This window comes from Eptatretus burgeri, chromosome 10 (genome assembly GCF_056783735.1).
Source record: "Eptatretus burgeri isolate ZD-2024b chromosome 10, Ebu_testis_v1, whole genome shotgun sequence".
NCBI classification, from domain to species: domain Eukaryota; kingdom Metazoa; phylum Chordata; class Myxini; order Myxiniformes; family Myxinidae; genus Eptatretus; species Eptatretus burgeri.
In genome coordinates, this window is record NC_140970.1 from 88,965,492 (window position 1) to 88,982,022 (window position 16,531).

The window sequence follows — 16,531 nt, forward strand, 5'->3', positions numbered from 1 at the left end:
AGGAGTGGAGGCTGATCCATTCACTTTTGTATATCTGTTTATTTTGAATCATGATTCAAAGTTTGTCTGAATATTTGTAAATACGGTGGGAAGTGTCCGAGATCCTCTTTGCACATTTCTGCAGAACACGCGAGATTAACTCGCTTTTCTTTATCACGTCCGTAACCTCCCTGCTATCTTCCACAAATTCCACTTTCTTCTTCGCTCATCCTTTTCTCCCTTCTTATTGGTTGATTTTGGATTTACCTCTTGCTTTCCCCCCCATAATCTGACTTTATTTTTTAGCCATCTTGACTACTATGTTTTGAACAACACTTTTCTCGTTTTGAACGAGCCCTTGTAATTAGTCGGAACGTGTCTGTACCCTTGTATGCATAGTCCTGGCAGTGTTTCTTTTTTGTGCTCTGCCGGTGTTTTTCCGCTTCATGTTGTTTGTTTGTTCCTCATCAAACTTTGCTCTCTAATATTTAAATACAAAAGTCAAATTGTGATTGTATTTTCCCAGCAGAAGACCACATCCTAAATTATACTCTGGTCCCCATCATGTAACTCGTTTGAACTTGGAGGAGAATTCGAAATTGGATCGGCTCAGGTGCTGCCATGTTAGACTCACCTGTACCTCTAATATCTTGTTTTGTTTTATTTTAAACATAAAGTGTATAATTAAAAGGTTCCTCCTTTCATCCCCACAGCCTCCAACCCCCACCAAGGTGATCCTTTTGTTAATGGTATTCCAACCAAAGTAAATGTTTTGTTTGTTTGTTTGGAATTGATGAATGCACACTGGAGGAACATTGCTTTCCAGGAGCCTTTGAGCTGTAAAATATATTTACTTTGTAATTCAGTTTGACCGAATGTGATTTTAACTTCACATGATAAATCATTGTGCTGATCAATGTATTTTTTTTGCTGATATCAGGGGTTCAGTCCCCAAATAAAATGTTTTTCCTTTTTTTTTTTTTCATTGAAACGTTTTCCGAATTATTTTTAATACATTCGATGGACTTCAGGATAATGTTGATAAAGTTCATTGTTTTTTTTTTTTTAATGAGAATCAATACGGTTCCAATTTTCTGCAAAGTGAACAAGCTACATTAACCTCCCATACGTACCTTGGTTCGTACGTCACACGTGGTACAAAATAACATTTGATGCTTTTTAAAATTTCCTTTAGGCTACACAGGTGTGTTTTTAAACAAAAAGTGGCATCAAACATGTACAAAGTTAAAATCTGTCTTATGTACATACTTTAAACATCAGAACTTACATTTTTCATTGGAAAAAGGTTACTCTTTAACCAAACCTCAATATATATTACTTAAATTGCACAACTGCAATTAAATAAAGTACTTTTCTTTAAAATTACACTGTAATTATAATTACATTATAGCTTCTGTTTAAGCCAAAATATTAATAGATATATATTTTTTGGCTTCTTTCATAATTTGGTGCCAAAGACAAACAAAACCTCATTTGGGCTTGTTTGTCAACATGATGATTTCTGTGACCTAATACCGGCCACTTTTTCACCTCCCAAATCCTTTCACCCTTCAAAAAGGGCCCTCAAATTTGCACCGCTTTTGATAACAGTACACTTGTCTAGTGCAAAGGACAGGCAAATATCACCAATATTATTATAACCACATTCTCGGCGCTGTTTCGACAAAGATGTTGATGATCGTACCACAGCAGTAAAACTCCTCTTGGTTGATTGACATTTGAATTACTAAATTCCTGAATATCTACACCTTACCTGTAAGAATATACAAGGATTGTTTCTCTCCTTTTCTGATCGAACCTTTAACTGTCTATCCTACACATAAGTGCCGCCATCAGGGGAGGGGGGGGGGGAGAAACTGTGCAATAAAACTGCACATTCACAAGTGATTAATACATAACGGCTTCCTTGAGCCTCTGTGCTTGTCCTGCTACTCTTGACTGTCGGATGCCGACATTGTCATCGAAGCAGCAGGGCCCGCTACAGGTAGCCAGGAAACGTAAACTCTGCTTCCCGTTGGCCGTCAGATGCTGACTTTGCCTCGGGAAGGGGTCTTGAGGTTTGGAGAGACTTCACACCTTGACGGGGCTGCACCAAGACGTTTCAGGATGCAGAGCGCAGTGTATGGTGCGGAACCTGCAATGGCAATGGCATTTGTGTTCAGCACCAATCTGTAACATGACGCTTCAATTTATTTGATCCATATGTTTGTGCTTCCTGCATCATTACACACCGAGTTGGATCTTCCTCTGCTGAGAATCCTCCCTCTGTGCTCACGACATTCTTCCTTCCATCAAATGTTCCATAGCTCAGTGTCACCTGTCACAAAACACTTGTATCAGCTTGGTGCCTAAGGGTAATTCTCAGGTGGATTTTTCTGGAGGTATGTTCTATTTCCGTCTGCCATAGACATGTATTAGCCTTTTGCTAGCGGCCCGACAGCCTCCCGTGTTTTGTATCACAAAACCATTTGACATCACATAACCATGTAACCTCTAAGATGTGACGTGTTATAAAGGTGCTTGCAAATGTAGACTTAACGGATTTCTTTGCTACTAGTACGTGCCCGTACGTACAAAAAAAACAAAAAACTTTCAAACAACCACAGTCCGTTCCTTCACTCTCGTAAACGACGACTGGATTGGGGCATTGTGTTTGTCTATAAATGCGCACAAGAAATCGAGAAATTATTGGAATACAGTAAGTCATCACTATCCGGAAGTCCGTACATTGTAACCCGTAATGGGGAATGCAGCTGAGGATCTCTTCCCCAACGGCCACGCCTACGCAGCAACGTGTCCTGTGATTGGTAATTAAATGGAGCATTGGCCACGCCTCTGCAACGTGTACTGTCATTGGTTGGTAAATAAATGGCCATAACTTGGGAAGCACTTGTCCGATTAATATTAAACCTTGAAAAGGCACATACTCAGGTCCCCAGCAATATACCTGGCAAGTGTCAATTAGGTCAGACTAGTAGTTGTCGAGAAAGCCGTCACACACACACACACACACGCACTGCTGGAATTATAGATAGATTACGATCCGATGTACCATTTTCGCTCTTACAGAGCGTTGGTTCTGCCAAAGTAGTTGAGACCAACGACATGCTGGGTGGTTTACCGTCCCTCTCCTGGCAGTTGTTACGGCAGGAATTTGTCCAAGGTGCCAGAGATAGCTTACCTCTTCAAGGACACCGTGGGGTCTTTACCGTCCACCAACTAATGCCGGCAGACGGAACGCCAGTTTAACGTCCATCGCAGGGACGGCGCAAACATTGATGAATCACCAGGATGATAGTTTATAGCTGGGTCTGGATTCTAACCCAGGCTGGATGGCTTAAAGGCGAGTGTATGTACTTTTTACACTCGAGGAAAGGTGAGCCGTCGGGTCTTTATTGAAGACTTCCAGCTCGAGGAAAGGTGAGCTGGAGACCAGAGCCTGTGCTTGGACCTGTCCACCTCGTGTGGTCTTCGACGATCCGGCTCGGTGGGACTCGAACCCGCAACACGATGCCGCTCCAAGCACCAGGTACCGTGCTCTCCAACCGGCCACGCACCAATCGACCAAGACCAAGGAGAAGATCAGAGACTACGATGAACCAGCCAGCACAAAGACCCGCAACCCCCAAGACGACAATGACCCATGCTCCCAGCCTGGCATTCCTTTATATTCCTTTTTCCTCCAGGGTGAGAAAATCACCATCTGAGGCGATCTCCACCCTCATTGGCCGGCGTGTTGTGGGAAAGTTGCCCTCTATGGCCATCTCAACCCTCATTGGCTGGCGTGTCATGGGAAAGTCGCCTTCTGTGGCCATCTCAACCCTCATTGGCCGGCGTGTCGTGGGAAAGTCGCCGTCTGTGGCCATCTCAACCCTCATTGGCCGGCGTGTCGTGGGAAAGTCGCCTTCTGTGGCCATCTCAACCCTCATTGGCCGGCGTGTCGTGGGAAAGTCGCCTTCTGTGGCCATCTCAACCCTCATTGGCCGGCGTGTCGTTGGAAAGTCGCCTTCTGTGGCCATCTCAACCCTCATTAGCCGGCGTGTCGTGGGAAAGTCGCCTTCTGTGGCCATCTCAACCCTCATTGGCCGGCGTGTCGTGGGAAAGTCGTCTTCTGTGGCCATCTCAACCCTCATTGGCCGGCGTGTCGTGGGAAAGTCGTCTTCTGTGGCGTGATTGGACAAGGGGCATGCCCCTGCCTTCCTAGGTGGAGTCCCGGTCTGAGGCAATGGAAATCTCCGCCCACGTACGTGGCCGAACGCATGTGGGCAATGGCGTCGGTGTGCGAAGTGAAGTGAAGGAGATTTGTTGTAAAAGAAACTCCGCAGCGCACACATGTAATTCCCGTTAGACACAGGTAGGGGACCCTATCTATAAACACACAGTTACCGATATAACTGTTCTATAAGGACCTGAATGTTGAGTGCTCATGGCTGCCAGATTCGTAACAATATGAGGGGTGTCATCAGTGTGAATATCAGCGTTGCTCTCAAAAATGTAAATGAATGTCACTTTTTGGGGGGGTTTGGGACCCTGCCTCCCCGAAAGGCTGGGAATGCCATGCTTAAGAAATGGGTTTTATTAAACCCCCATGTACTCTTGACAGAATGAGACCATCAAACCTTTTGTTCCCAAAAGTGTAAATGAAACTGTGCTAGCTCCCTAATTATAATTTTATTTTTGTTTTTACTCTGCCTGTCTAGCAGTCAAATCAAAGTGAAAATCATTCCAAGCAGGAAACGTACTGTTTTTAGGGACATCATAAAGGACACAAACAACAGGCACGGGGAACTATTTAACGTGTTAATTAAGGTGGCGTAAAAGATGGTGCATTGATGGCGGTAAAGCCTTTAAAACTTTTAATTTTGCTTCAAGTTAATTAAAAACTTGAACACTGTAAAACACAAATTGCCTTTTTGGCACTTTCAAAAACCCTCAGTTTAGCAGTACTCGGACAAAATTTTGCCTGCTCGTACTGTCAGCTTTGGGGAAGATCGAGATTCAAACAAAATTGCGACTTGTAAATATATATATATATATATATATATATATATATATATATATATATATATATATATATATATATATATATATATATATATATATATCGTGCTCAGGAACGCAAAGCAAGAGTTCAAAAGACCACTTCCCATGTCCTTTCCCCAAGAGTGTGTGGGGTAATGTGTTCTATGAACTCTCTAATTTAATGATAAATTTGAGGTTGGTCTGTTTGTCCGATCCACCTAACGACGGAGTTCATGACAAGTTTGCACCCCATATACCATGGTGTTTTGTTCATTGACTGATGTCCTCAAAATTCAAATACTGTACACGGATATTTCCTCATGTCCTTGTCCCATGTCTTGTATGTACGAGCTTGTTCATGTTATTATTTAAAGGAATAAGAGCCATTTGCATTCCTGCAATGACCAAAGAGTTACCTGATGGGGGAGTAGATGAGCAGGAATCTGTGCCAGGTTTTCTAGATGCGAGTGGAACAAAGAAGAACGAGACAGCGGAACACCGAGCAAGGCCTGCGCAATGTAACCGACGGTGCAGTCATCAGGGAGACGGAGACGAGCTGCGGTTTGCACAAAAGCCCCGCCTCTAGAAAATGGAAACCGGGGGTGGGGGTGGTGGGGTTCATCGGAAAGAAGAACAAAGGCCAAGCATATCAATTTTACTACAGGGAGGGAAAGAAACTGTGTACGAAGCAGTTTGAAACAAAAGTACAAACAGCTGCCTCGTGTGGGACAAATCTTTACCTGACCCAGGGTTTCATCCGCACTGCCAGCTCACGGTTTATGCAGAAGCCAGCACCACCGGTAGCAAACCAGAAGCGCACTGGAAGCTGTGCACAGAGTGGAGTGTGTCACACACACACACACACACACACACACACACACACCTCCACCAATGCAACACAAGAGTACAAAGCAAGTTCTATTTAATGTGCCTCAATTTGGAGCTAGTCAGTTAAAAGGAAATTTGTGTTGATGAAGCTTCAGGAATGAGGATGGAGTGGGTTAAATGTACTGCTTCTGTTCATCTTTCTCTCGTGCTCTGAATATTTGATTGGGCTGGCAGGGTGGCGCAGAGGTTCACGCACACACCTCGAAGCTGTCTTGCCTGGGTTTGAATCTCGACCCATCTATGGACTGTCATCCGCGTGTTTCGCAGGCAGGGCGCTTCATCAATGTGTGTGCTGTCCCTCGGAAGGACGTTAAATCGGGCATTCCGTCTGCCAGCATTACTTTGTGGATGTTAAACTTGCACGGTGTCCTTCGTGAAGAGTCGGCGAGCTATCGCCGGCACGATGAACAAATTACAAATTCCTGCCCTAACCTACGCGGGGCACTGCATCAGCGGCACAGTCGCACCCTCAGCCAATGATGCTACCCTGCAGCCTTGCGCTGCATATGATAGAACAAGGATGTTCGATTAAAGTTTATACAATTACACACGACTCAGGCCATTCGGGATTGTACAAATTGAGGCCATCTATGTATGACGCACACAAACATGGTGGAATATTTGCCCCCACCTCCTCACCGTTGTATGTATGCTACATACATGTTCCTTCCCTTATATTTCCCTCCCAAGCATCTTTCCCTTCTCCACACTCATCTACTTTCCTTTCTTTTTATTGAGAATTTTTTTTTCATCTTACCCCCCTCCCTGCAGCATCTTTACCGTGGCTTGTCCATATCTGTCTGTGGCCTGGACTGGATGATCGAGACTGGGACGACCGAGATACAAAGGGCGGCCATGCGGCTGATCGCCCAGCAGTTGTAACAGTGCTGCAGCATTAAGGTAGTTATCGTCGTCAACATGGCAGAACCACCTGCACGAAGCAAGAAACTGATCAACATACGAAACGAACCAGGTCTCATTTGGCGTTCACAGAGAACAATCTTAAAGCGATAGCTGTTGTGATCGTGTCCTACTTCATACGTTTGTCCTTCCCACCATTCAATCTATGGGAAAATGGGAAACGTACTGTTTGTCCGTGACGAGGTAGGCTTCAAATTCTGCTTCCATTTTACAGGAGAGTGCCTGGTGACTGTGAGCAGGGGCACAATTCGTTACGACCACGTGGTCACCTGGAAAATAAACAAACTTTGTTTTGACAAAAGTCAAAAGTATCAGAATTTGAGAACGAATATTCAAAAGAAAGATGTAACTGAATCCCTTTCGGTCTATCAAAAGAAAGGGAGTCGGGTGGGGGTGGTGGGGGGAACAAGCATGGTAAAATAAAGGCTTTTGAGTTCTATTGGTGGGTGCAAACCAAATGGATTTTGGATGCTTGTTTATTCTTGTTTTATCCCGAAGATGACAGCTGGTGGCAGATTAAGACTACGGAGAGAAGGGCAGATGTTCTTTTGTGTGCATTGCACAATAGCTGGGCCAGACTTGCCTTTGTTAACCAAAAACACATAGAAAGCCACATTAACCGGCAACGACTGGGTGTATGGGGGGGAGAGGGAGAGAGAGAGAGCCCGGTGGAGGAGGAGGATGGGGAGGAGGCAAAGTGGTATTGAGACAAAGGATGAGAAGTGACGTGTTCCACAGAGAAGAACAGCTCCAGAAGGAATAAAAGGCTATTCATGCAAATAGCGTGCACTATTGGGAGCAAATATAAAATTTTGCCTAAAACTTACCCATGACGGCTTCCAGTTCATCGTCTTTTTCATCGGTAAATATGTAAGTCTGTTGGAGACATTTCGGACAAAGGAAAGCATTTAAGGAATTGATATTTAGAACAATGCCTTGACAATATTAAGCTATTGTGGGGGCGTTCAAAAAGTTCGATGAAAAAGATATCTGGAAGGATAGCTCAGAGCTGTCTGAAAGACTCTGGTTAGGGGTGGACGTTAAAGATCTCACGATGTCTTTTGAGAACAGTCGGTGAGTTGACACCAACACCCTGAACAAATCACAAATTCCCGCCCAAATCACCTTCAGTCGAATGCCAGGCTCGTGAAAGACTTGGGCCAAAAACCTTTCCCCAATCAACCCCACAGCAATGTGGGAATAATTTAACGTTAAAAGAAGTAGTAGCTATTACATGCTTGTGAATTACAATATAAGAATCCTCCCACGTCTTGGACTATTGTGAATGTTCGTAGTTGTATTTGAACACCCCTCAAGCATTTCTACAAACAAACTGTCCTGAAAATTATGCCGAGTTTAGTCCATCCAATGGCCTAAGTGTTGCTGTTCTAATTATGTGTGTGTGTGTGTATATATATATATATATTTAAACATACATACAAACACACTATATATATTATATATATATATATATATATATATATATATATATATATTTAAACATACATACAAACACACTATATATCTATATCTATATATATATATATATATATATATATTTAAACATACATACAAACACACTATATATATTATATATATATATATTTAAAAACATACATACAAACACACTATGTATAACACACACTATATATATATATATATATATATATATATATATATATATATATATATATATATATATATATATATATATATATATATATTTAAACATACATACAAACACACTATGTATAACACACACTATATATATATATATATATATATATATATATATATATATATATATATTTAAACATACATACAAACACACTATGTATAACACACACTATATATATATATATATATATATATATATATATATATATATATATATATAACACACACACACGTTTCTTTGAGTCACGGCACCGTTACACGATCAAATGCTGTGCATTACAATGTCGCTGAATAAAAGGAGATGAGTGAGAAAGGAAAAATGCTTCTTTTATAAAAAGGGATTTTGGATCTTCCTCCCGTTACCGAGTGCCCCTTCCCTCTGAGAACATTATGCCAGTAACAAACCGTAAACTGTTCCAAACGCCCCTCTCGCTCCCTCCCCAAAACCGCTCTTTCATACAATTCTATGCATATGCTAATCGGCGAAAATTGTCCTAAATCTTACGCCCTTCACCTTATGGTGGCTGTCTGGCCTAGTCTTGTTTCTCCTCCCACGCCAGGCTTTCCCCCTTCTGTCGCCCCCCACCCTCCCCTCCACTACTTATGCTCCTTGTCAAGTTAGTGACAGCAGGCAAGTCTGAGCCGGTCATTGTTATGTAAATTATCCAACGTCTTGCCACACCTCCTCAGCCGTCCCTCTCCCTTCTTACACCAACGGGGTGGAGAGACCTTTTCACTGTAACTCTGACTGCACGAAGCTTGAAACCCCAATAATCCACTTGTGTGCGTCGACAGAGGGAACCACTAGTTAAATTAACTCATCTGGGCTTCGATGGCACCGCGGTGGACTCTCCCCGGTTTAAGTCGTTACAAAATGCAGTTTGTGTTGAACTGTCGATCAGGCCCAGATATGTCGACCATGGAAAAGTTGATGTGTGTCGATCGTTCTTTTTGTACCTTTAGAAAACATAGTTCTCGTGTGACAGTAATGCAGTATCGATGATAAATCCGTTGTTTATTCAGAGTATAGTGTATTAAAAAAAAAAAAAAAAATGTACATTTTACACTGTTTATCGTTAGTTTCAAGCGAAACCCTTCCGTGTGATGATTGAATCAACTACCATAACAGTGTGATCGTTCCCGTCAAAATTGATTTTTCAAACCACAATGATCACGTTCAGATGAAGTACTCGATCGGTGACAATGGGAACGGTTGATATGTGGCAGGATTTTGAAGGGTTAAAGGTCAGCTTGGAAACTATGTCATTCCTGTCCATCCCAAATCCACACTGCTCGCTGTCCTTGTTAACACGTCAGGTGGCAGATGGAGAGAGGGGGTGGTGGGGAGGGAAGAGGTGAGAGGAGGAGGGGTGAGGAGGGGGGGACCGTTGAGTTATGGGGGTTGATTGAAAAAAAATGGGAGGGACAGAGATTTGCGCCAGCTGCCCTGGCATTAAGCTACATGCCGGGTTATTGTTTCCTAAGCCCCCCACAACCTCCAAGCAACGACTCAACTCAACCCAGCCTGTTGTCCTCCTCCTTTATTCCCACCACCATCACCACCAGTCACCACCATCCTTTTGTTTCTGACCCAACCGTCCCACCCACAGGCAGCTGCCCTGAAAAACCAAACGCCATCAAAATTTGGGGAGTTGTAAATAATTTTAATGAAGGTATTTGACATCTTCTGTGTTCTTCTCTTTTATGAGCATTTTCTTAACGGCAACACATATAATAACAGACAGTCATAGACTCTTAAAGAAGAGCGAAATGCCAGAGGGTGCACGGTATGCCGGGTCGGTGAGGAGAGAAGAAAGCAGGTGTAGGTATGGCGGAGGGGGTGGGGTGATGTCAGGTGATGGTGATCAGCCATCACTTTATAGACCTTGAGTGAAGGGTGATGACACGTTGATTGACACAATGATAATTACCTGCTCTTTTGCACCTCCGATCCACGTATCAAGAAGTAGGCTCAACCTCGAAGTATGGAACCTGCTCGTGGTTTTGACCGCAATAAAAAGGTCTGATCCATCCAGTGCTCCTGAAAAAGGAAAACAATCGGTTACCTGTTGAGAGAAACCACTTGAGGGCTCCCACGGTCCAGGATCCACAACACTTCCCCATGGACTCCTGGACCAAGTGTTCTTCTCCCAAAATGACATATTTGTGAAGATCCGACCACTAGAGTAGTTAGTATCGGGGAGTGATGGGGGTGGAAGAGATTGAGAATAAGAAGCAAATTTATTTTGCATTATGAATCAGGACTTCTAACTTCAATTTGTAAATCATTCATACTTTACGATAAGGTCCTCAGTGAGGGATAAGGTCTCCACGGTGCAGCACCCATGCGATGCATTATTCACGTAAATGATCACGATGAGCTTGACAGACATTGAGGAGCAGAGCGAGAGAGATAGATGCTCAGGATGGAGGGAAAACTCATGGAGACCGTTAACGAAGAATAGGAAGAAGAAGAAGAAGAAGCACTCCATTAACATCTTCAGATGCATCGGGCGACCGAGACAGTTTTTTTTTCCTTGGCTGGGGGACACAATCCTGGATGGGTCGCCGCTCCGACGCCGGTTTACTTGAATGGCTCATTCTTCCCATTAAGCTGATACAACTCGTTTTGCTGACCTTGGAAGGGTGACTGGCTGAGTGAACCCACCTGGTGTTATTTTAGCGGCACGGCAGGGGCTTGAACTTAAGACCCCAATGACCCCAATGACCTTAAGCCAGCCACCTTAATCGTAAAGCCAACACCGGCTATGCTTCTTGTTCAAGGAATAGTTGTAATAATTGTAAGTAAAAAAGATGTATAAACAATGGTGACAATGAACATGTTTCACTTCGTTATTGTCGACCAAACAAGGTGCTAATTGTTCTGTTTTAAGCACCTGTGGTTTGAAGCAGCCAAAAGCAGGTTATGTTTTCACCCCTGTCTGTTTGTCTGTCTGTCTGAGAGAAGGATATCTCAAAAAGTTACAGACAGATTTGGACGAAATTTGGTGGGCTGGTTGGGTGTGCGACAAGGAAGAATCGTTTAGATTTCGGTGAAGATCCAGATCCAGGTTTGAGAATTTATTTTTATTTTTTAAGTGATTCGTCACTATCAAGAGATGGGAACAAAAACGATAGATAGGATAGCAGGACATCTCAAGTTACAGACGGATTCGGACAAAACTTGGTGGACAGGTTGGGTGTGCAACAACGAAGAATCATTTTGATTTCGGTGATGATCCAGATCTAGATACGAGAATTATCAATTATTTTTTTTTATCTGATAATTATTCACCATTGAGTGATGGGGCCAAAACGACATATATAGCAGTACGCATCAACAAGTTACAGACGGATTCGGACAAAACTTGGTGGACAGGTTGGGTGTGCAACAAGGAAGAATCGTTTCAATTTCGGTCAAGATCCGGATCAGGATAGGAGAATTTTTAAATAATTATATATTTAAAACGATTCTTCAACATTGAGTGATGGGCCAAAAAAATGATATGCAACAGGATATGTTAAAAAAAAGTTGTGGATGGATTTGGATGAAATTTGGTGGACAGTGGGTGTGCGACAAGGAAGAATCGTTTTTATTTCGGTGAAGATTCAGATCCAGGTTTCAGAATTTATTTTTATTTTTAAGTGATTCGTCACCATCAAGTGATGGGACCAAAAACGATATATAGGATGGCACGACATTTCAACAAGTTAGATGGATTCGGACGAAATTTGGTGGGCTGGTTGGGTGTGTGACAAGGAAGAATAGTTTTGATTTTGGTGAAGATCCAGATCCAGATATGAGAATTAATTATTTTTATATTTGATAATTCTTCACCATTGAGTGATGGGACCAAAAACGATATATAGGATAGCACATGTCAACAAGTTACAGACGGATTCGGACAAAACTTGGTGGACAGTTTTAGTGTGCGACAAGGAAGAATCGTTTATGATTTAGGTGAAGATCCAGATCCAGATACGAGAATTATTTTTAAAAAATGATTCTTCAGCATTGAGAGATAGGGGCCAAAAACGATATATAGGATAGCAGGACATCTCAACAAGTTAGACAGATTTGGACAAAACTTGGTGGACAGTTTTAGTGTGCGACAAGGAAGAATCGTTTAGATTTAGGTGAAGATCTAGATCCAGATACGAGAATTATTTTAAAAAAATGATTCTTCAGCATTGAGAGATAGGGGCCAAAAACGATATATAGGATAGCAGGACATCTCAACAAGTTAGACAGATTTGGACAAAACTTGGTGGACAGTTTTGGTGTGCGACAAGGAAGAATCGTTTAGATTTAGGTGAAGATCCAGATCCAGATACGAGAATTATTTAATTTTTTTATTGAATGATTCTTGACCATTGAGAGATGGGGCCAAAAACGATATATAGGATAGCAGGACATCTCAACAAGTTAGACAGATTTGGACAAAACTTGGTGGACAGTTTTGGTGTGCGACAAGGAAGAATCGTTTAGATTTAGGTGAAGATCCAGATCCAGATACGAGAATTATTTAATTTTTTTATTGAATGATTCTTGACCATTGAGAGATGGGGCCAAAAACGATATATAGGATAGTAGGACATGTCAACAAGTTAAGACAGATTTGGACAAAACTTGGTGGACAGTTTTGGTGTGCGACAAGGAAGAATCGTTTAGATTTAGGTGAAGATCCAGATCCAGATACGAGAATTATTTAATTTTTTTATTGAATGATTCTTGACCATTGAGAGATGGGGCCAAAAACGATAGATAGGATAGCAGGACATCTCAACAAGTTAGACAGATTTGGACAAAACTTGGTGGACAGTTTTGGTGTGCGACAAGGAAGAATCGTTTAGATTTAGGTGAAGATCCAGATCCAGATACGAGAATTATTTAATTTTTTTATTGAATGATTCTTGACCATTGAGAGATGGGGCCAAAAACGATAGATAGGATAGCAGGACATCTCAACAAGTTAGACAGATTTGGACAAAACTTGGTGGACAGTTTTGGTGTGCGACAAGGAAGAATCGTTTAGATTTAGGTGAAGATCCAGATCCAGATACGAGAATTATTTAATTTTTTTTATTGAATGATTCTTGATCATTGAGAGATAGGGGCCAAAAACGATAGATAGGATAGCAGGACATCTCAACAAGTTAGACAGATTTGGACAAAACTTGGTGGACAGTTTTGGTGTGCGACAAGGAAGAATCGTTTAGATTTAGGTGAAGATCCAGAACCAGATACGAGAATTATTTAATTTTTTTATTGAATGATTCTTGACCATTGAGAGATGGGGCCAAAAACGATATATAGGATAGTAGGACATGTCAACAAGTTAAGACAGATTTGGACAAAACTTGGTGGACAGTTTTGGTGTGCGACAAGGAAGAATCGTTTAGATTTAGGTGAAGATCCAGAACCAGATACGAGAATTATTTAATTATTTTATTGAATGATTCTTGACTATTGAGAGATGGGGCCAAAAACGATATTGACCAATCGGGTGTTCGACAAGAACAAGCCAATTAGATCTTGGTTCAGGTCCGAATCCAGATCGAGCCCATCAAGTGGGATACAAAACGTGAAGTGTTCATCCCGGTGGAGGTGTGCGCTCTTCTTGCGAGCACCATTCCAGTTTTTATTGTGATCCAAAACTTATGGAGGAGCTTGTACATATATTACGTACAGGACATTAGATTATCAGACACCGATGCACTTGTCCACGAATTACATACAAACACACATCCGGTAAAGTTGGACAGCGAGGATACAGGAGAAACATTAGGATTCCCCTTTAAATCACCTTTGTGTGGAAGCTCGGGGGGATGTTTGAGCTCCTTGGTGGCTGCACTCGCACGTTGCCGGACCAAGGAAGAGATGTACGAAGAGATGTCACGATGGAGGACGGAGAGAATACGTTTGGGAGAAATGGGTTCAAGTTTCTCCTTCCATTTGGATTCATCATCATCATCATCATCATCATCGGATTTCCAGGCAGTCCGAGTGACGTGGACGCTCGACCAGGTGAGCACACCTTTCTGGGAAGGGGGATCCTGCACATCAAGCCCTTTCCCTCGATATGTTGGATCCATCGCGTCCCCTCCCAGCACGTCGTCCAGCAAAGCCCTCGACCTCCTGGTGCTCCCCCTGTACCTCGCATGAGGCACGAGTGCGGTGAGGGCAAGACAGGTGAGCACGAGGGAGCTCAGCACGCAGGGAACAGCATTTCCCATCTCTGTCGGGGGGAAGGAGGAAGAAGATTCCCAATTAAAGATAAATAAGTTAATTGGTATTGTCAGACTTCACAATTTGTTCTCACATTGTTTCGGGGGGGGGCGGGGGGGTCTGGAAATTTTGGGAAACTTTTTGAAGCGGCTTGAAGTGACAAACTTCAGTTTTCACCAGGCTCCACTTGCAAAGGAATTATCCACGAATGAATCCCAAAATCCCCCAAAAAATCCCAAAATCCCAAACCCACTATAAGCGCAGAAGCGTCGCTTGGAAATGCGATTGGCGGGACCTGCGCTTGGATTAAATGGGACAGTGACGTCATTCCGTGGGCCGCCCTCGGACGTCATCACGCACGCGGTGCGCATCGGCTTTGATTGTTGTCCGGTGAGCGAGTGATGTCACGACGTCGTCACGTTGCCGCGGTGTTTTTTTTTTTCCTCGCTTTCTGTGGCCTGTTCGTAACCGGGTGATTCGCCGATTACTCATGATGCCGCTACCGGTGCAGGTCTTCAATTTCCAGGTACGCGAGGGTGAAGGTGAAGGCCTATGAGTAGTAATACAACACTGTACCAAGTCGTTCAGACATAATTAGGCCTTAGGCCTTGCCTGGTACTCGACTAGACATACTGTACCGTCACTGGCATGGGTGTGTGTGTGTGTGTGTGTGTGTGTGTGTGTGTGTGTGTGTGTGTGTGTGTGTGTGTGTGTGTGTGTGTGTGTGTGTGTGTGTGTGTGTGTGCGTGCGAGTGTGTGGTTTTTTTTTGCCCCGTGGGTATACACTGTTGTGAGCAAATCTCACATTCAAGAGTTGTATTATATATATGGTTGTTATGAACATCTACAGTACTGTATACACTGTACTTAAAACCTCTGCTATGTTTTCTCCTGTTGGTTGTTATCTCCATTTGCAGGTTTCAGGAGGTGGGAAGGAGTTAAATCTCCACCTCATGTTTTTTTTGGTAAAGCATCAGGATTCACGAACCAAAGTGTGAAGTTTCATTTTCACAACTTCATTCCAAGGGCTTCACTGAACCTTTGACATCCTCCACTTGTAGTGATGTTCCCCAGAATGATATTTAAGTACTCAGTAAGGGTTTTCTTCATGATTCCTGGAGCTCCAACTATCACTGGTATAATTTCAGCTTTCTTCAATTTCCAAAACCTCTTGACCTCATTTTTCAGATCCTGGTATTTGGTCGTTTTCCTTATTTCTGTGACATTTTAGTCCAAAAGTCTTTGGGAACTGAAAACTCGATCAACAATGCCGACTTTTCCTTTTTGTTTTTGAGCACCAAGTCTGGACGCGCTTTGTTTTCACTGTCCACACGTGACGGGATCATCTTCTCACACGTGAGCGTTATTTGTTCATTTTGAAGGATCGGATTTGGTTTGTGTTTCCATGATTGTTTTGGGACCGGGATGTTGAAGTATTTACACATGTGCCGGTGGATTACTCTGCAGACGCTGTCATGTCTTTCTGTGTACAGCTGTTCTGACATGAGTGTTTGGTTTTTTTTTTTTACGTCCCTAAAGGAGGTGGCAGGTACTTTCTGTTTATTCCCCACAAAAACCTGCATTTGTCCGATTGGCTCAATCTCGCCATTTTCTTTAAGGCATGAGTGTCGTGTCCTTGGTTTTGGGCATTGATGATGACTTGTTCTTCATCCCAACTAATTTGACCTCTTCTTAGAGACTTTCTTATCGATCTTTTCAAAGAGCCTTCCTTGTCAATCCCTGTCCTGTGAAGCTCTTCTTTTTCTTTTTCTTTTTTCAATCTTCATGCTCTTT

General features: G+C 42.7%; 3 protein-coding genes across 7 annotated transcripts in view; 2 read left to right on the forward strand and 1 right to left on the reverse strand.

Annotated features, from left to right (window-relative positions):
- NCSTN (nicastrin) overlaps positions 1-953 on the forward strand; it is a 44,182-nt gene extending 43,229 nt beyond the window's left edge. For both annotated transcript variants that reach the window (XM_085899268.1, XM_085899270.1), the window contains exon 18: positions 1-953. This exon is cut by the window's left edge and continues 455 nt beyond it. The gene's annotated coding sequence lies outside the window, so the exon portion shown is untranslated.
- On the reverse strand, positions 274-15,042 carry LOC147019061 (beta-1,3-N-acetylglucosaminyltransferase manic fringe-like). Its single transcript, XM_085899275.1, has 10 exons — positions 14,991-15,042; positions 14,316-14,747; positions 10,440-10,549; positions 7,659-7,707; positions 6,998-7,100; positions 6,691-6,841; positions 5,763-5,848; positions 5,439-5,604; positions 2,232-2,317; positions 274-2,134 (listed from the first exon to the last, which is right to left on the reverse strand). The coding sequence occupies exons 2-10, from the start codon at positions 14,743-14,745 to the stop codon at positions 2,071-2,073; spliced, it is 1,245 nt and encodes a 414-aa protein (XP_085755401.1). The 5' UTR covers positions 14,746-14,747; positions 14,991-15,042; the 3' UTR covers positions 274-2,070.
- A 61-nt stretch (positions 15,043-15,103) lies between these two features.
- The window catches only part of GPS1 (G protein pathway suppressor 1), a 58,814-nt gene continuing 57,386 nt past the window's right edge, over positions 15,104-16,531 (forward strand). For all 4 annotated transcript variants that reach the window (XM_085899273.1, XM_085899272.1, XM_085899274.1 and 1 more), the window contains exon 1: positions 15,104-15,263. In XM_085899273.1, coding sequence (XP_085755399.1) covers positions 15,228-15,263 — 36 coding nt within the window. In that variant the 5' untranslated portion in view covers positions 15,104-15,227. The remainder of the gene's footprint in view (positions 15,264-16,531) is intronic.

What these genes read in the sequence shown, in the direction of transcription:
- LOC147019061 (XM_085899275.1), bottom strand. Translation starts at nt 14,745, where the DNA reads ATGGGAAATGCTGTTCCCTGCGTGCTGAGCTCCCTCGTGCTCACCTGT. An exon ending in TGAACTGGAAGCCGTCATGG is followed by an intron (nt 7,101 to 7,658) that starts GTAAGTTTTAGG and finishes TTTATTTTCCAG; the next exon opens with GTGACCACGTGGTCGTAACG. An exon ending in GCAGAGGAAGATCCAACTCG is followed by an intron (nt 2,135 to 2,231) that starts GTGTGTAATGAT and finishes TTGCCATTGCAG; the next exon opens with GTTCCGCACCATACACTGCG.